Raw genomic sequence first — 20,780 nt, 5'->3', positions numbered from 1 at the left:
CCCCCATGCCCAGAGTTTCTGATTCAGTGGGTCTGAGGGGGTACCTGGAATTTTACATTTCTAACAAGTTCCCAGGTGACGCTGACGTTACTGTCCAGGAGCCACACTTTGAGAACCACACAGATAGGAAGCCCTTGCAAAACCCAAGGCATGTAACAAAAAACTTTCGTCCAAATGATAGTGCATGACTTGACTGGCCAGCAGTGCTAGGGAAGAATCAACATACCTTTCTTTGATTTGTCAGCAGTGAGCACTTCGAGAAGCCTGGGGCGGGAGGAGAGACGGACACGGGACAGCTCTGTGCAGCGGCATTCAGATGTGTATGTCGGCAAGCTGAGCGACAGGATCACAGCCACAGCCCTCTTTGTATTCTAAGAACTACTCTAGAATTGCAGGCTTAAAAATCTTCTGTTGGCAAACGTGGCTGAGTCTGTGAAACCCTGTGTATACCCTTAGATAAAGCAGGTGAATCTTGACCTCCAGGATTTACTTTCTCAGCTCTAGTGTCCTGAGGTTTGGAGTAGCTTTCAGTTTTAAACAGCAACAGTTTTTTTAAATTAACACAAAATCTTTACTGATAATTTTGTTCTCATCTACTTAACTGATTGTATTTGGTCATTCAAGTAAGTTAATAATATTGCTAAGTTGTAAATTCTCTACATTCTTATGACTAAAAGGACTCAGACAAAAATCACAGTGTCAAGATAATAACTTTCCTACTCTGAAAACAAAAGTTACATTTTCTTAACATTACCTATTTATGATTACAACGGATCTTGAAGGCAAGTATGAATAAGACAGTCTGCCAAGGAAGTGAAATGTAAATGACTCAAAGATGGCACAAAAAGGGGTAAGTGGAATGGGAAGTTCAAATATATTCCACCTTAAAACTGAACCTTGCCTTTGCAAACTAACCCTTAAGTCTTTAAGAATATATATCAAGTTGAGGTCATTAGGAAACAAAATAACATCTTGTAACCACTAATGAAAGTCACTGTTCTAAAAGTGATTTTAAAACAACCATAAGAATCAACTTTTTCAGAGCTCTGGAATCTAAATTGAGAACTTACATCGACCAGGGGACTGCTTAATGAAGAAGAGGACATCTGAGTTTTGGCCTTCAAGGAAATCTCTGACAGGTCACTGGCTGACCACCTGAGATAACCGAACAGAGACATCAGTGAGCACGCCAGAAGAGGAATAGTCTTTGCAAAATTAATTTGGAAAGGTCACAAAACAAATGGATGACTACAATCCCTGTCAACAGCAGCAGACCCTGAGGCAGGGGAGAACCTGATTCTAGTTAGCACATTATAATGTTTAGATGTCCAGTTTTCAACAGAAAGTCACAAAGCATACACAGAAACAGGAAAGTAGGACCCACTCATGGGGAAAAAAATACCTCAACAGAAACTGTCAAAAAAAAAAAAAAAAAAAAGAAAAGAAAAGAAACTGTCCCTGAGGAAGGCCAGACATCAGACTTACTAGATAGACTTTTAAGTCAGTTATCTTAAATATGCTCAAAGGGCTAAAGGACTATGGAAAAAAGAAATAAAACCAGGCAAATGATGTATGAATGCAATTAGAATATCAGTGAAGAGAAATTACTTTTAAAAAAATAGTTGCATATGCTAAAAGTTACATGCTAGAACTTCAGAAGGACTTAATCCCCATAGCATGTTCAGATGAATGTAAGATAAGACAGGGCATTTGGAGCCTGTGTATGCTGGTATGACTGAGTTCATGTAGGACTGTAAAGCATCTGTTAGACAAGATATCACAGGAGCTGGGTTCCTGTTGACTTGCCATTTATTGGCTGATTTATCTTGGAAGAGGCACTGAACTGCTTATCCATAGTTTCCTGCTCTGTGAAATAGAGCATCTGTTCTACAGACACATAATGAAGATCCAATGAGACTGTACAGCAGTGCTGAAAATGTGAGGCATCCACTATGTTCATCCTCCACAGGAATCAACAACCTAATGATTAAAGGAAGAAAATGTTTAATATATATGCTACCGAGTTATCAGTAAAGGCACAGTGCTTCAGTTAAAGAATAAAGACATCTGCAGCTGTTCAGGTGGTCACTATGCCCAGAGGAGCAATTCCAGCCCCTTTGGAATTTCATCACTCTATCATCAGATTTTTTTCCACAGTCTCTATTCCCCACTTGTTTATCTCCCTCTGCTCACTTCTCCCAACGAAATTTACTTTCATACTTTAAAAATTAGAATAAATGTAAATGTTTAGTTTTTCAGTTATTTCTCCTTTCCCAGGAATTTTATGATATATTTTAATATCACTAGAGGACAGCAAAGAAACAAAATCCAGATTGGATAAGCTTGGTCCTTTCTCATTATCCTGAGTGTTGATAGAAAGCAGTTCTAAGAAATTGTAAAGTGCAGAGTTAGTTTGTACATGCTGAACAAATAACAGGTAAGATATTGACTGGCTTCTTGTGAATACCATTTAGTCAAGAGAGGGAGAACTAGTAGAAAAACAGTTGTACTGATGCCACAAGAGACTGAAGGGTATCTTTAATTGGTTGATTTGAAAGAAAAGGCACAAAAGAAAAAAAAAAGGCACAAACAAAATCCTCGGAGAATTCTAGAACTGTTGTGGTCAGTAGATCTGTCTGGAACTACAGTTTTCATCACAGTTCCTCATAAATAATCAAACTAAGTTTCATTTCCTTTCATCTACTCTCTGGTGTAAAAGTTAACAGTGAAATGACCAAATGCAGAAAGTCAAAGGAGCAACAACAGACATACCGATTGATTGCACTGATTGGTGAAACAGATACCTTCCAGTTGGCGTTTTGTTGTTGTTTTTAAGTAACACCCCAAAATCCACCTTGACAAAATTGATAATTAGGATCTGATTATCAGCCTCTCTGAAGGATTCCTAGAAAAGTTCTTTTCTTTGCATCGTTTAAAAATATTCCATTTACATGAAGCTTTTCAGTGATAAACTTTCTCATAAAGTGTAGTGTTCCACTTTGAAATGCATTTGATGTTTTGGAGAAAATAAGTTCTCTGGTGAATTGTCTCTTGTGTTAGCAGACAACTTTGCTTCTCTTTATTCCCACCTCCTAAAACTTATATTTTTCTGTTTCTGTTTGGGGAATAGGTACAGAATTTTCACAGCTGTATTCAGGTAACTGAAGACTTTGTGTCTCCAGAACACCTAGTACAGTCATTTCATTTAACACAAGAACTGAGACTTTTGAAGGAAGAAATCAATTATGATGATAAGCTACAGGTAAGAGATGAGTTTTCTAACTAGCTCCTGTTCTGCAGGCTTTTGATATTCAGAATTATAAAACATGCATAACAGCTTAGGCCATCATTGCCTAGTTTGTCACATTAGGATAACAACCAAAGATTAACGCCAGTATTTAATTATATGACTAATTTTAACTTTTGGCTTAACAGTTGTTTTTTTTTTTTTAATTCTGGTGCAGTTTTCATTTGTTAATTTATCTCCTGCTGAAGTGATTAGAAATACCAACATCTCTTTCAGGTTAAAAATATCTTGTATCATGCAGTCAAGGAAATGGTGAGAGCTTTGAAGATACATGAAGACCAAGTAGAGGCTATGGAAGAAAATTAGGTGTGGTCCAGTTTGATGTTTTTAGGCCACTGAACTGGAATTACTTACTCTGGAACAATGATATGTATGTACACTGACTTAAGCTTCATAAAACCATCAGTGCCAAGAAATTCTCTTTGTAGTAATTACTTGTTACTGACACCACAGCAGTATAGCATAAGTCACAGCTCCTGTGATTCAGTGATACTAAAACAAGCTAAATTTTAAAGCAGCAAGTCATAGCTGTTTTTGTATTATAGTGTATATGATGTTTGTGAAAATGCCAGATTTAAAATGATGTATTTATTTTTGGACAAAAATACAAAATTCTATGCTATATTGTTGATCAAGTGTAAATGTGACTATGTACAGTTTACTAAAATAACTGATATTTTTCACTACATTGAGACAGTTACTGTGAGAATAGGACACAAACACCAGCTACTGCCTGCATTTGGGAAATTGCTGAATCGCACAGCATACATGTCATAATTAGAAAATTACTGCCAAATGATTGTAAAATTTGTAAAATATAAAGTATATAAAGTAGATACTAAATACAGACACTTCAATATTTTGTTGAAGCTATTGACTGTACAATTAAACATTTTCAAAAGGTGTAATTTATTTAAAATTGTCTCATTTTGGTAAAATTTATGTGAACTTTTAAAGCTAAATATTAAACTTAATATGCTATGTAAATATATACATATATACATTTAATGATGTATTTTTTTAAAACATTGGCTTGCTTTTATTTGTTAAAGTGCAAGTGTTACATATGGCTTTGTAAAGTTGAGAGGGGTTTTACATTTTCCATTAAAAGGACTTTATCAAAAATTGGCTAGTCTAAGAGTTCTCCCTCTTGATACGCCTATTACTGGGGGCTTCGTCATCATCAGGGTGACTACCAGCATTTTCTTGTGATACAGTGTCCTCTCCCGGAACACTTCCCTCTTGTCTTTGATTCTTGTAAACTTTTTAAGCTTTCTTCAGATGTTGTTATAGGTCATCACAAGTAAGTGCCTCCACTTTCTTGTCCTGTGGCCCAGCTAATGAATACAGGTAACTCCAACATTTGTTATTTGTGACTAAATACATTTAGTTGAAAGAGGAACTCATACATTAAAGTCATGATCGTGAGAGTATGTGGTCATAACAATATCAAATAAGTGCTCCGCCGCAGAGATGCTGTCGCAGGGAGAGGAGAAGGAGAGAGTGGGGGCAGGTGGCAGAGAAGAGCCTACAGTCAGCCAGCCTGGGTTGACTATGAGTTCTGTTACTTACTGTGTGACCTTGGCAAGCTGCTTTAATTTGGAGTCTTGGCTTTAACAGCTGACTCCCGTTAGCAGTTGGTTGCTTGAGCAGGCTCACATAGTCCTACCCTAACCTTACCTTTTGAATTTTACTGGAACTATGTAGCCCTCCACTGACACCTGCAGGATGTTGAAGGGATGGCCTTTTCTTATCTATCTGAAAGCACATAGCTTAAAAGAAAACAGTGGTAGCCTAAGTTGTGACCTTGTAAGCTGCTTGGTTTTTATCCTGTTGCTTATGTCCACCATTTTTTAGTTCCACGTAGGCTGTTATGCCACCGTCTACTCCAGGCAAGGTTTAGCCAGGAATGTGAGCAATTACATTTCACGCTAATACTCTACCTGGCACGTGGGTTAACGGCATGGATGATAACTACTTGGCCAGTGGTTTGAAAAGGGGGGGCGGGACTGGTGAGTATGTGCATCTGCTTTTCTAAGATTCTGACTTTTTAATACCATTTTTCCACAAGTGCCTCAACTCATTAAATGGTATGTTTTGCTTAAACGTTTTCGTCTATTCCATCGGATTTAATTTTGATGTGAAATTAATTTCAAGCCCATGATACTAATTCTGGAGTAGACCATCTCCTTCTGGTCCCCTAAAGTCTGCCAGGGCCCAAAGTCTTTGGTGGTTTTCTTCCAAAATGTTTTTGCTTCTCTTGCTGTTGTTTGAGCCACTTTTAAACCATCCTGCAACCCCTATAGAATAGCTGAAGCTAAGGCAGATCAAGCCTGGCAGTGTGGCTTTCAGAGAAAACTCATCTGATGAGAGTATTCTATCTATCGTCTGAATCCCATGCTAGTGACCTAATTCTTGGTAAGGGGTGGGGGGGGGAGTGGAAAGAGAGGACCATAATGCTTGCATCAATCATTAAAGACATTCTTTGACTTTTTATGAGGCTGGGGAGCTGTTATTGATCCAATTTGTCCAATGGACAAATTCCTCTGACCATTTACTTTGTCCCCTCCATCCTTCTGGTTGGCTCAGATGCTCCTCACATATGAAAGCATCTGAATACGTCCATTTCTTCCAGACAATGAAGTAGTATTAAATGTGCAGAATAATTTGAAAAACTTCAAGATCAAGGAGACTTTATAAAGGGAAACTTGTGCTGAATATTTGGGTCCCTCCTATTAAATTTATTCTAATGTCATTTGAACCTGCATATGAATTCCTTTTCCTGATTAATGAATTACTACATGCATGGCAGAATTTCTCTTCCGCCATGCATTTTGGGATTGTAGCACCCATAGAAATCATCGTCTAGTTCTCTGTTACTTCCCTTTGGTAGATAGGGTATGGGTTTAACATTATCTAGGTAAGAATAGTGAGCTTCAGAAGGAAAGTGTACTCATGTACACATACTATAGATACAGCATGTTCTATTTCTAGATGCCAATCTGTCAAAGCCCAGACCAGATAAGGATTTTCAGCCATAGAAGAGGGGACAGAAAATGACAATTAAAATCCTACAGCTATTCAGTATACAAAACACAATGAATTGGTGTAACAAGTAGCCAAGATACAAAGGTATATGCCACCAACCTTGTCACCAACATTCAGACTCAAACCTTTCCAAAGTCCAAAATTTATGACATTCCTGGCTATCCAATAATTAGGTTAACCTTGATGGTTACGTCTTGAAACCATATAGAAGGTACAGGAACTGAGTAGTAGTAAAGTACTTCGGTTATCACAGTAATCAATCTGGCTCTTTGAATGAAAGCAAAGTGACTTTCAAACAAAAATGAAATGTTAGTAAGCTCTGGGTCACTGGCTGCATACAAAGTGGCTTCCCTTTCTTGATTGGGGAGATTTCCACAGCTGACTTAAGCTGTTCAGTCAGTTCTCTGTGTATGAGCCAACCAGCTGCAGCTAAGACTGGAGGATTGTCTGTGTTTTCTGTGCTTTATCTATAAAAAGGATCTCAGCCCTGGGGTCAGCGGTGGGTATTGCAAGGATCTGTGTTGTACATGTAGGTCAGAGCTGGACTCCATTTTGCAAGGTGGTATATTCTGAGGGACACATTAGGAGTTCAGCACTGTTTTCCTGCCCCCTAGATCTTGAATGTAGATTTGACAAGTGAAAGATACGGATAGCTGGGTCAGTGAACAAATGGAGACGAGTAAGTGCAAAATGAGATGGGAACTGACTCCTTTCCCAGGAGAGCCCGTATAGTCCTCTGCCAGCACAGTGAGGATGGTAACTGACTCACAGGTCCTATCAAACTACTGTAGAACACAGGACAAAAAGCAAAGGATCAAGGTAAGTCATACAGGTTTAGTAAGTGGAAGAAGTTCATGATAAAGGGCATGCAGGGATCACTGCCCCCGGCCACACGTGCCTCACAAAGCATGAGAGTTATAATATGTGGGGACATTTTGGGATAGGATTTATTATGTGTTTGGCACTGGTAATATGATAAATTATTCATTAGGAACCTCAGGATTGTGCCGTCAATGCTAAATACTATGTAACAAGTACAGTGGATCATTGTGCAACACAGGCTTAGGGGCTCTGACGCCCGCACAGTCGAAAAACCACATATAACTTTCTAGTCAGCCCTCTCTATCCAGTTTCGTGTCCAAGGACTCAAGCAATGTGGATCATGTATGTTGTACTATAGAATTCACTGGAAAAAGTCCACGTAAGTAGTCACACAGTTCAAACCCCTGTTCAAAGGTCAACTAAGGTGTAAAACACATGGAAAAGGTGTAATACATATTGCCTGGGGTTAAGGAAGGCTTCAGAGAGGTGGCAGTATTTGTACAATCCTTCAAGGAACAGAAAAAATGGGACAGAGCGAATGTTGGGGACATATTAATTTGCCTTCAGCCCTTTTCCATAGACACATTAGCTGTTTGAGACTTCGAACATACTTTCAACAGTGACTTACAAAATCATTTAAACTCTTGTTCTAGAGGAGGAGAGGGGTAGGAGCTGCTTCTGGGACTGCCATTATAAAAGGTGAAGGATTCGGTTCAATAGATACCTTCCAGGATATGTTACAGGCAAGGGAATGTAGTCTCATCTCCCCCATATTCTGCAGTTAGAGTACAGATTATTTTCATATCAAATACCTGGAGACACTATGATCACTTGAGGTACTTTTCTTAAAGTCAACTGAAATTTTAGCCAACCTAACATTTATTATGTCCAGTCGTTCTTTGGAAATTGGTAACCATATGTGGCATATAGGGGAAATTTTCACCAAAATTTTCTAATAACTTATTCTTTTTTTTTTTTTTTGCAGAAACAAATGTTGAACAACACTTTGTTAGCAAACTTTTTCCAGACAGAAAGGGGAAAAGCCAGCCTACAACCTTTTCCAGCCTATAACCTTTTAGGAAAGGAGACAGAATCCCATTATACTTAATTCCTAAAAATCACAGCACCGTGCAAAAAGTCCAATAAAACCCACGGGACTTAAAGGGGGGGAAAATGGGATTTGTGCATAACATTGAAAACCTTTATCAGAAACATTTTTTAAAAGGCAGTGGTGGTTTTACATAGGTTAAATATTTAAGAAACAGATTAACACTACAAGTGTGGCACTTTACCTTGAAGAAGACTGGAGGTTTGCTTTGGAAGTGGGCGTCCGAAGGGTTGCAGCTTGTGACTGAGATATTGTGAAGTGGTGGAAGGAGGGTTACCTGAAATTAGAGGGAAAGCTGTAACACCACATCTGGACGGGTATGGCTTAATACCACCGGGATAGTTCAGGTGCCATACTTAAGTTTTCCCTGCAGTCAAAATTGCCTCTTAGGCAAACATAAAGTTCACATTACGCTCAAATTGTTCCCTATATATTAATCACGCTTGGGTATATCTGCCTTTTCGAAACAGCTGAACTGACTGTACAACAAAAGATTATTCAGATCAAAGCTTTCTAAAGCCAATGAACCCATAGGATTTCAGAAGGTTCTAGGACTAGTATTAAAAAGTTGGAACATCTGTTTAATTGGTTATCAATGACTTAGTCATCCTGTCACACACCCGCCCAGAGGAGAAATGAAAGTAGAAATTAAGCCCATTTAAATTGAGCCTGGTGACAAATGATTATGTATTCTAAAAGAAATGTACAAGCTCCAGAAATTGTACAGTCATGGGAAGTTGCTGTTCATCCTGATTAGTGGATCTTTGAGGCACTACATAGGACATACTGATCTACTGTACTCTGCTTTCACATAGGGTACCTGAGTTAGGGAGTCCACATTTTGGTCTCAGCATTCCATTCACATCTTTCCAACCACTAGCAGTTCCACTACTGTCAACTAAACTTTGGGGAGAAGGGTTTATTAAAAGTTAGGGATGACCACTAAGTCGCCCTGAAACTGTTTGATTTTTAAAACCTCAGGAATTTAAAAAATTGCTTCATCTATCTTTTCCTGATTTATCAAGATAGGTGAGTACCAACAAGTATAAAGAACTGAGGGTAAAAGCGGCTGACAACTCTATTGGTTTACCTCCCACAAATCTTTATGTATTTTTCCACTTTACGGAGCATAGACCACGTGTTATATAAAAACTGGTATTATGTTAGTTGGAAAAAAAAATTATGTCATTCTGACATTTAAACTAAATATTTCTAATAGCTTTATAATCCCACAAATAGATTTATTATCGCATAACCATGGAATGGCAATGCTGTTTTTCAGCTGGGCGGAAAAATTGAGCCAAAGTCCAAATCTCTGTCTTGAATTGTGATCCTATTCATTCTTTTGCCAGTTTTGCAGTAAATGAGTTATGTTTCAAAAATTCAACAAATTCCTCGAGTACTACATATTCAACCTTAAAGACCAAAGAAAGCAAAGGTCCTTCTAGAATTTACCACAATACTCAAAAGTGTTGGATATTTAAATAAATGAAAATTGGTTTGTGACCTTGTTGCTACCTCTACAGAACTTTTAGTTTTTACTCTGAAACTAAAGAATTTTGTGGTAGTGGTTAGCATCTGTTTCAGATACCTGGGCCCCTCCCTGGACAGCCATTTCCTCATAAGAACAGGGAAATAATCTGATCTAAAGCCAATAAAAAAAACCTATTGGTGGCAACAGAGGCCCTGGGACTTCATTATACTCTCAGTACCGAGACTTCTTTAGAGAATTAACTTCCAGGGAAGACCGGCCTGAAAGTCATCTGGTTCCTCAAATCAAGAATCCCCTTTCTCAGACCACAACCTCCCTTTCTTCTTTCTAGAAGCTATCTTTTACCTCTGGGAACCCCCAATGAGGCAGGCATTAGTCCCTCAATCCTACCCTACTCACTAATCACCTAAACTTATTGTATCGTTTGTCTTCCTGGACTCTGTTAACCTTCAAGATATTTGTATCTTGATTCCTTCACCTCTTTTCCTTGTCGTACCGAGAAAACACTACCCTTTTTTTCCCAATTTAATGTCTACCATAGAGAAACAAACGAAGGACCACAGAAGCTGGCCCCAGCCTTACCAAGACCCTTTTGGCTACTGAGCCAAATATTTTCCATTCCTCAAGACCAGGGCCTGACCCTGGCCCCCTCACTTTCAGGAAATGGGGGGAAGGACCATCCATATGCGCCTCCCCCAAATCTCCTCGTGTGTGTCTTGCCATGATCTGATTCTGACCAAGCTTACTCAGCTCCTCCTCCCCATTTCTGACTCCATGCCTTTGTTCTTTACCTAGGAAGCCATTTCCCCATCCTCTGACCACATCACTACTTTCATGAAGGCTACGCTACTTATTTTATAGTTTTAGTGGCAGAAGATGGATATTTATTAAGTATCTGGTGCCTGTATTTCAGACGACACTGATTTAAATTTTTTTGCCTATACATAGCTATAAAACCACTCTTGACTATGAGAATATTTACTACAGACCAACTAAGGATTTTTTAACTCTGCAGCCCACCACAAACTCCTTCAAGCGAACAAGAACCAGAAAGTTTCTCACCGTCCACTAGATGGCACTGTTGGTCTGCGGTGACTCTTAGAAGGACAGGCTTCCAACTGGAACAAAATAGACAAATTCTTAAAACAGTCATGCCACTTGCTCTGGCAGAGGTCTCCAATTAGGCTACACTGGGATTATGACAAAATATGATAAAGATCACTGTCTAGAATGATTCGATAAATAACAGCTATTATTATTACTACAGTTCATGTCTAGACTCTTCAAATAGGTTATAAACACCCTATAGCAGACTGCCTCACACTAGTATTCCTTTTTTTTTGTTTTTTGTTTTTTTTTTAGTATTCTTTTAAAACAAAACTTTAATCACAACTCCTCACAGATGAAAAGGGATAAGAAAGAAAATGGACATTAGGGTTTTCTGCAAGTGCTTGTAAGGACAAGCTCAACTTTCATCAGGTGGTCTCCAACTTCTCCTTGGGAAGCAGAGTAGCTGGGGTGCAGTGGTATAGTATGCACCTGAAGGGAAATCTGAATGACCAGGCCCCTTGGCCACAGTAGGAAAACTAGACAACTCAACTGGGCCAGCGTGGCCCAATAAAAACAGCACAGGACTGCTAGTCAGACCTCTCTTCTCGGCTCTGCTCCCAATCTGGTATAAAACTTCACGTAACTCCTAACCTTCTGGGCCTCAATTTCTTTTTTTTTTTTTTTTTTTTATAAAACAATAGGTTTAAAGGTCCTAAAAATTACAGCATCCAAAACATATCAAAACAAAAAAGTTACCAGCCAAAGCAATCTTGAGAAAAAAAGAACAAAGCTGGAGGTATGCTCCCTGACTTCTGGACTATACTACAAAAAACTACTGTAATCGAAACAGTATGGTACTGGCACAAAAACAGACGCAGAGATCAATGCAACAAACTAGCTCAGAAATCAACCCATACACATATGGTACTGGCACAAAAACAGACACAGAGATCAATGCAACAAAACAGCTCAGAAATCAACCCATACACATACGGCCAATTCATCTACAACAAAGGAGCAAGAATATACAATGGAGAAAAGACAGTCTCTTCATTAAGTGGTGCTGGGAAAACTGGACAGCTACATGTAAAAGAATGAAATTAGAACATTTTCTCACACCATGTAAAAAAACTCAAAAGGGATAAAAGACCTAAATGTAAGACTAGAAATCATAAAATTTCTAGAAGAAAACAGGCAGAAAACACTCTTCGACATAAATCATAGCAACCGTTTTTTTGGATCTCTCTCCTCAGGCAAAGGAAACAAAAAGCAAAAAAGAAACAAATGAGACCTAATTGAATTTAAAAGCTTTTGCACAGCAAAGGAAACCAGGGACACAACAAAAAGACAACCTACTGAATGGGAGAAAATACTTGCAAATGTTATGAACAATAAGGATTATTAATATCTGAAATAAACAGCTCAATATTTAAAAAAAAAAAAAAAAAGGGACTGAAGACCTGAATGGACGTTTTTCTAAAGAAGACAGATGGACTTCCCTGGTGGCACAGTGCTTAAGAGTCCGCCTGCCAATGCAGGGGACACGGGTTCGATCCCTGGTCTGGGAAGATCCCACGTGCTGTGGAGCAATTAAGCCCGTGCACCACAACTACTGAGCCTGAGCCCGAGTGCTGCAACTACTGAAGCCCGTGCACCTAGAGCCTGTGCTCCACAACAAGAGAAGCCACCGCAATGAGAAGCCTGCGCACCACAACGAAGACCCAACGCAGACAAAAAATAAATTAAAAAAAATTAAAAAAAGACAGATGGCCAACAGACACATGAAAAGATGTTCAATGTTGTTATTCAGAGAAATGCAAATCAAAACCACAATGTCACCTCATGCCTATCAGAATGGCTTATAAAATGGAATATTACTCAGCCATAAAAAAGTAAATTTTCTGCCATTTGCACTAATATGGATGGACCAGTAGGGTATTATGCTTAGTGAAATACATCAGAGAAAGACAAATACTGTATGTTACCACTTAAAAAAATAAAACAAATGAATATAACAAAACCGAAACAGACTCAGATACAGAGAACAAACTACTGGTTACCACTGGGGAGAGGGAAGTGGGGAGGGGCAAGATAGGGACAGGGGATTAAGAGGTACAAACTACTATGAATAAAATAAGCTACAAGGATATACTGTACAGCACAAGGAATACAGCCATTATTTTATAATAACTTTAAATGGAGTATAATCTATAAAAATGTCAAATCACTATATTGTACACCTGAAACTAATACTGTAAATCAACTACACTTCAATTAAAAAAACAAAAAAGTGCTTAGAAAGTGTTAAAAGCTGAAAGATAATGTATTTAACATTTTGAATTGACTTGCCAAGAGACAAAATATTTTCATTACTTCAATAACCTTGTGTTAAAACACCAGGGATAGACAATGGCTTGAAGAACTATTTGAAAATATCTTCTTATTCCCCCTTAAGCATGGTTTCCAAAGTATGGATTTACCTGTGGTTACCATGGCAGTATAGCTAAAACTGTTACTACATACTAATTTTCTGAAAGAAATGTTTGTTTTCGTCAACATTCTGAGAAAAGTTGAAAGAACTCAGGACTATGCCTTCTAATGCCCAAATAGTTATCTGGGTTCAAAAGCAAGAGGCCATCAGGGAGTAAGGAAGGACAAGAGTCTACTCCCCTTCCAGTACATGCATCATTCACTTTCCTTTAGTGGAAGCAAGCTTTCCTTAAACCCCTTTCAGGGCCTTAAGCTAGACAGAGAAGAGAGGAGAACATCTTAAAAACAAACCTCAGCTAGGAGATGAGGCATGTGCCCTGTGGAACAATTAAACAAGTGTTTTTGTTTTAAGGACCTACTCCATGGAGACACTGCTAGGCTGCTGCAAATGTACCAAGTCATCTGGTCAAAAGGCACATACATTCTATCGACAGACTCAAATCCAAAACCTAAAAACAAGATCAAACAAGAGGACGAAAGAGTGTGAATAAAGCTTCAAAGACAATGGAAAAGTAAAATTAGTCCATTTAACATGAATTTTGTTAGTGGAAGTGCATAGAACAGGGTCCTGCAAAATACATGTCAAACTGCTAAAAGTAACGAGAGGGAAGGGGGAGGGGAGACAGCAGAGGAAGAACGGGAAGGTGCCTACGAAGTGTTCACATCAACACATAAAGCTCATTTTTGAAAGTGAAATGGCTACGCTAATAATAGTTTATTACTGGCACAATCTTTCAAATCTCAAGTTTCATAAGGAAGGTTAGGCAAGCAAAGTATTCTCAGAGTCTAGGATACTACAACACTGAGATGGACAATTAACAGAGAACAGAACTCTCATGATATTTTAAGAAACTAGTTTAATTTGGGTTTCATCTGCACCAAGATGAGACACAGGAAAAAAGTGACTTCTGCATGGTCATCCATCTCATCGTACTTCTGCTAGTTTCATCACTAGACGTGTGAGCCCAACCCTACCCCCTCAACCCAACTGTCCCCGATTCCCTCAGGAGAGGTGGTACGCTGTTCGTCCATATTTCTGCCTCTCCCACAATAAACTAAGTCTACGCTTTAAACACACCGAGTGGCTCATACCCAGAAGTTTCACTTAGGTCTTCCTCTTCCCCTTCCCCTCCTGGGACATCACTGGACTCTGCAGAGAGGTGAGTGTTCACGCAGTGCTTTGCAGCCTCTGCTCTGAACGGCGGGCGCGTGCCCACAATGGCCGCCGCCCGCCCGCCCGAGCCCTTTCCGTGTGTGCCAGCCCAAGAAGGCTGGGAACACATTTAAACCTCACGAGCTCCCTTGTTCTCTTCCACCTTGGTTTTAGGGGTAACTGACTACAAAACGCTGAGGAAAACCTTTAACATACCAAAGTAATCATCTGACAGAATGTCTTCAAATTCATACTCAAAACTTCCAACACAGAAGCCGTACAAAACTTGCTCTTTATCTACCAACCACATTCAACGAAGGTATAAAATACAATTACTTTATTGATTTCTTACAATCAATACTGCCAACCAGCATTACTTCCACTCATGCATCATTAAAAACAAAAGGATATTTCCTTGGTATTTTCAAATGATGCATTATACAATAAACAAAAAAAGTTAGAACTTAAAATGCACCCTGATTAATTATGTAAACTGGTAATTTTTAAAAAAAGCATAACTAATAATTTGGTTCCTTTCTTCATAAAATGGAAATTTAAATATTTCTCCTGATAGTCTTGAGGTTATCATTATGTTACGAGTAGTGCAAAGTGTGGCACACAGTTTCTTCTAGAAAGGTGTGTCTTACACACCTTATTAAACAAAGGAAATGTGCATAACAAGATGCATACAGTCAATGCATGAACAGAAAGCATGTTTCAAATACAAGGTAGCCCCTCAGGCAACCGTTATTATTTAGGTTTTGCATTATCATTTATGGCATTATAGATTAATTACACATAACATACTTTTATACATTTTAACCCTGAAGAAAAATAATTGTTGCTTGAAAAAAATTATTCCAGGTAGCCATTTGGTTTGTATCAGGAGAAAGTGAACCTCCAAGAGTTTAGTATCTGCCAAGTCTGGAATCATTAGCTCGAGTCAGTAAATCCGATGCGCGACATACTTCACAGTGACTGTTTCCGAGTCTTGTCAATGCCTCTTCTCCGCAGGATGCTGGATGCAGCATCTCCGGGATACCCTTGCATGTGGTTTTCCCTTTTTTTTTTTTTTTTTTTTTTTTTGCTGGATTAACTGTATTACCGTATTATTTTCTCTTTTTCACCTCTTCTATGGCCTTCCATTTTAATTATTCATAAGTCCTTTCAGAATATCTTCAGAGAGTTCCATGAGGGGAAGTTCTGGAGATGGAAAATCCAAGGGAGGAAGATTGGGTATTGGAATATCCTTGGCTTTCCCAGTATTTGATGCAAACCTCTGCCAGGTTGAAGAGGCTGTAGCAGTTTCTGCATGTGGTGGCAAGCTCCATAACTCTGACTTTTCTACAAAATCAGCATCTACATCAAGCTCCTTTTCTATCGGGCCTTTTAGAAGTCTGGCCTTTTCAGCCTTTAGCTGTTTATTTTCTCTCCTTAATCTTTCATTCTCAGACACGAGGAATTCCACATGCCTCTTCAAATCTGCAATTTTGGTTGCCTGCTCCTCTATAATTGTTTTATCATCTTTTGGGGCTTTGCTTCCAATGCACAGCTCTGTTGGCTCGCTCTTCTGCTGAAGTAAAAATAGTAGTGTGTCTGGATCCCTGTCAAAGACCCCCTGAATTTCAGGCAAGTGTTTCTCTGTGGAAGGGCTATAATTCTGAGAGAGCAGGGGGCTCCGGCTGTCTGCATCCTCAGCAGAGGGTCTGTGAGATGCCTGAAGCTCGGCAGCAGCATCCCTGTCTGTGCCCTGCTGGGCTTTCCATCTTTCCCCCCGCGTTGCCCTCTTCCATCTCTCCTGGATGAGGAGGAGCTGTTTCAGGTGGCTATCCCTCTGCAGTTCCAGTGACAAATGAGCCTATTACACAGAAGGAAAGGGACAACTTAACATTTTAAGACACTTCAGTCATGTCTGGTAAATACTATTTCAGTATCTTCTTTTCTGAATAACCCAATAGCACTTAAAATTTTTTATTTATACTGTTTGCAATTCAATAGAACCTCAAACACTTTTCAAAGTAACTAAATCTTTCTAAGTAAGCTAACATTTTCATTCATAAACAAAATACCATTCAAGAAGTCAGAAGGGGGCTTCCCTGGTGGCGCAGTGGTTGAGAGTCTGCCTGCCAATGCGGGGGACACGGGTTCGAGCCCCGGTCTGGGAAGATCCCACATGCCGCGGAGCAGCTGGGCCTGTGAGCCACAACTACTGAGCCTGCGCGTCTGGAGCCTGTGCTCCGCAACGAGAGGCCGCGACAGTGAGAGGCCTGCACACCGTGATGAAGAGTGGCCCCCGCCTGCCGCAACTAGAGAGAGCCCTCGCACAGAGATGAAGACCCAACACAGCCAAAAATAAAAAATATTAAAAAAAAATTAAAAAAAAAAAAAAAAGAAGTCAGAGTAAGTCCTATTCCAGTTCCAATCGACACGGTGAATCAGACCGTTTTTGAATGTGCCTTTCCCCTCTGCAATGCTATTTGTACTCAGCTTAAAATCAGAAAACTTTCCTGTTTAGACTTTAATTCTACAACTAGCTAAAGTCTCGATGCAGGTCTACATTACATGGCTAACACAAGCAGCTCTGGACAGTCAAAGGGAAGTGCACAGAATGGAACACAACTTTTAAGTTCTCTTCGTTCAGTCTGAGGAACTGGTATCTTTTCCCTGCCACTGATATCCCCTCAGATCTCCTTAATTCAATCAAACAAACATTTACCAAGTAACTCCTGTGGACCGGCCACTTTTATAATCAGGAAATCACCTTTGGATAAAGATGTAGCTTTGTATAAAGGTATTTTAAAAACCTAGGCAGGGGGCTTCCCTGGTGGCGCAGTGGTTGAGAATCCGCCTGCCAATGCAGGGGACACGGGTTCGAGCCCTTGTCTGGGAGGATCCCACATGCCACGGAGCAACTAGGCCCGTGAGCCACAATTACTGAGCCTGCACATCTGGAGCCTGTGCTCCGCAACAAGAGAGGCCACGATAGTGAGAGGCCCGCGCACCGCGATGAAGAGTGGCCCCCGCTTGCCACAACTAGAGAAAGCCCTCGCACAGAAACGAAGACCCAACACAGCCATAAATAAATAAATAAATAAATAAATAAATATTAAAAAAACAAAAAAACAAAAAACCTAGGCAGGCCCTCCCCAGACACAGAAGACAATTTAAAGCCCTTGGTGAAACAAATTTAAAAGTACCAGAACTGCTTAGGAATTCAGGAAAAGACAGGTCTGGATTTAAATCATCTTTGACAAGCAAAGGGAAGGCCAACTGGTTTCCCCTGGGCCAGGCCTGCTTACTTACTGTGAGCTCATGGTCAAATGAGCTAATGATCAGGAAAGGCACTAACGGGTCTCTAAAGGACACGTCTGGCAATCTAAGGTCTGTGAGAAACCCCTAGAAAAAAGGACAGCAGTTTCTGCATGCCATCAACAGCAGTTCATTTAGTTTTATTTTTTATTTTATACTGGAGTATAGTTGATTGACAAAGTTGTGTTAGTCTCAGGTGGATAGCAAAGTGATTCAGTTATACATGAATCTATCCATTTTCAGATTCTTTTCCCATTTAGGTTATTACAGAGTATTGAGTAGAGTTCCCTGTGCTATACAGTAGGTTTTTGTTGATTATCTATTTTATATATGTATAACACGTATATGTTAATCCCAACAGTTCATTTAGTTTGAATTTCCTTTCTGAAGTACTCATCTCTTCCCCATTTTATGTATTTTTGACTGCAGTGTTTTGGGAGGAGCACAATGCTTTATTTTATACACAATTCAAGTCTCCACAAGAAAATCCTTCTAACCCTTGTTGAAAATATTAAAGTGTCTTACCTGCTCAGACTGTGTCAGCTTCATAGCTTCAGAAAGATACGCTGGTTAAAAAAAAAAAAAGAGACACATTAATATATGTGTCGTCATTTTGTTATTAAAAGGTCAAACAAAGAGTTTTAATACTCCTCATATGACAAAGAGAACTGGTCTTAGAAACAATTCTGCTACATAGTTATCCTATTCCCGAAAAGGATTAAAAAAAAAAGGATTCTGACAAACTTAAGGTCATGCTTTGAACCTTCCTATAGATCAGTTAGTTTTATAATAACAATAAATTTTTTTTTTGTCTTCAGAAAAAAAAAAAAAAAAAAAAAAGGATTCTTAACTTCTCCATAAAAGATATCAGTGGTAATCAAATGTACATATTCCATACTTCACCTTGGAGGGGCTGGTTCTTTTAAATCAATGTTGATTTCACAGTTAAGGAAGTAAAGATGGCATAATCAGAAAAATAGAATTAGGTAGGATTAAAATTAAACAAGAACCTATCAAAATCCTATTACTCAAATTATGCTCACAAAAATATCAAGATATTGACTATCAATGACTTTTTACCCACATGAATACCTGGACTATCATTTTGGTCTCCTATAGAACTACTTTTATTGAATTGTTTCTGAGCTATACTATCAGCCTACTGTGAATCTGGTAGTTAAAAGCCCAAAGAACTCATTGACATATTTATAATAAGTAGCTGCAGGCAGTATTAGGACATTTATGAAAATGACAAAGGGTCAATAACTCAATTAACTTCTCTCTCTAATCTTACGATCAGTTTCCTAGATGACTTAATTTGTTTGAATTTAAATAGTCACTGTAAAATCCGTAAATTTCCTCTCTAAGCTGACTGATAGAACGCTTAAGGCCATGTTCCCCTTCAAGAACTCATGATGCATTTTGTGAACTATACTCCCAGTCCTCCCCCGTTTTATCTTTCTATGGATTTTATATTTTGTTGTATTCCTCTGTAAGCCCTGTTATATCTTGCTGGAACAAGATGGGGTATAAATAACAAGTATTATTAATAACAGGTCGTGTCCAATTAATCCCCATTTTTTATCTCTTGCTCACTATAAACTTTTTGGCATCTCTCATACATTAACTTCCTTCTTGCCTTTTCTCCAATACTACAGGCACTGCTTTCTCTCTAATCTTAATCCAAATATTTTAATGATTTTCTGAGTTCATCACTTAGAACTGCTGTCTGCCAGGTCCTATCACAGTCTTCAAGACAGACTAACTGGACGCTCCCTCCACGTGAGAAAACGGAGTTGGTTATACGGCCTATGCTTCAGCCATACCTACATTTTTCCCTCAACTTTTTGTCTTATTAAGTCTGTATAACTGCATACAGACGACTTCTTTTCCTTTTGTTCATGTGTTAAGTCTGTTGAGACATTCTATCTCTTACTGTGTGGATTTCCCTAGACATCCCTCCCATTATTCTGTGTACATTTGCCTCCCTGTCTGAAATACAGTTTGCTTTAAATCCAGTTTCTTAACACATAGAACAGTTTCACAAAACCAAGCTTAACCCAAATGCAATGCCTCCCTTTGCAGAACCTTGAAACTATAACACGACAGAAGATTCCCAAGGACACTGAGTTCCCAAAGCTCAGAGAATTCAAAAAGAGTCACACTGTCATTTAAAGTATTTCCCAAATTTCATCTTAAAATCTGGGTCTTAAAAGTTATTTTAAAAGAAAAAAAAAAATTTTAATCTGACTGCATGGTAATGAGTTTACCCCAGAGCCACAACAGGAACAAATGCCCACCAAGACAGAAATGTAGGCAGAGAATACTTATCTCAGAAATATTTAGTAATGTGGTTAAACTGCTTTCTTCAATTATGATACAAGGCTAATATTTGAAGTAAATACTAAGTAAATGATGAGGAAAAGGAATTAAGAAAATCTGAAGAATCTATCACTTCTTAAAATGATAACATTTACTATCAAATACATATAAACAATGTACTCTGAGGTCTGCTCATCTTCTGAAAAGTTCATTTTGAGTTCTAAGCATTGTTAATGCCCATGATTAACTTCCCATTTAAGCTTTTGCTCTTTTTGCTGTCTGTGAAAGAAACGAAATCCACTTAGAAACTGGACTGCATTAAGACTGATAAGGGAGGACTTCCCTGGTGGCGCAGTGGTTAAGAATCTGCCTGCCAATGCAGGGGACACGGGTTCGAGTCCTGGTCCAGGAGGATCCCACATACCATGGAGCAACTAAGCCCGTGCGCCACAGCTACTGAGCCCGAGCGCCACAACTACTGAAGCCCACGTGCCTAGGGCCCATGCTCCCCATCAAGAGAAGCCACCGCGATGAGAAGCCCACGCACTGCAACAAAGAGTAGCCCCCATTCGCTGCAACTAGAGAAAGCCCGTGTGCAGCAACAAAGACCCAACGCAGCCAAAAATAAAATAAATAAATTTATTTAAAAAAAAGACTGATCTTATCAGGAGAGTTACAG

General features: G+C 39.1%; 2 protein-coding genes and 1 long non-coding RNA gene across 10 annotated transcripts in view; 1 reads left to right on the top strand and 2 right to left on the bottom strand.

Annotated features, from left to right (window-relative positions):
* The window catches only part of JMJD1C (jumonji domain containing 1C), a 322,989-nt gene extending 318,554 nt beyond the window's left edge, over positions 1 to 4,435 (top strand). For all 7 annotated transcript variants that reach the window (XM_057530829.1, XM_057530830.1, XM_007170856.3 and 4 more), the window contains 2 exons: positions 3,131 to 3,262; positions 3,524 to 4,435. In XM_057530829.1, coding sequence (XP_057386812.1) covers positions 3,131 to 3,262; positions 3,524 to 3,613 — 222 coding nt within the window. In that variant the 3' untranslated portion in view covers positions 3,614 to 4,435. The remainder of the gene's footprint in view (positions 1 to 3,130; positions 3,263 to 3,523) is intronic.
* On the bottom strand, positions 1,805 to 10,889 carry LOC130705032 (uncharacterized). Its single transcript, XR_009005650.1, has 3 exons — positions 10,840 to 10,889; positions 8,470 to 8,562; positions 1,805 to 1,980 (listed from the first exon to the last, which is right to left on the bottom strand). It is a non-coding gene; the product is annotated as an uncharacterized LOC130705032 (long non-coding RNA).
* Positions 10,890 to 14,792: 3,903 nt separating this feature from the next.
* Positions 14,793 to 20,780, bottom strand: part of NRBF2 (nuclear receptor binding factor 2) — a 31,778-nt gene continuing 25,790 nt past the window's right edge. For both annotated transcript variants that reach the window (XM_007170852.2, XM_007170853.2), the window contains 2 exons: positions 18,305 to 18,345; positions 14,793 to 16,328 (listed from right to left, as the gene is read on the bottom strand). In XM_007170852.2, coding sequence (XP_007170914.1) covers positions 15,618 to 16,328; positions 18,305 to 18,345 — 752 coding nt within the window. In that variant the 3' untranslated portion in view covers positions 14,793 to 15,617. The remainder of the gene's footprint in view (positions 16,329 to 18,304; positions 18,346 to 20,780) is intronic.

This window comes from Balaenoptera acutorostrata, chromosome 16 (assembly GCF_949987535.1).
Source record: "Balaenoptera acutorostrata chromosome 16, mBalAcu1.1, whole genome shotgun sequence".
Classification (NCBI taxonomy): Eukaryota; Metazoa; Chordata; class Mammalia; order Artiodactyla; family Balaenopteridae; genus Balaenoptera; species Balaenoptera acutorostrata.
The sequence above is the reverse complement of the archived record's forward strand: the minus strand, read 5'-3'. Positions and strand labels throughout refer to the sequence as shown.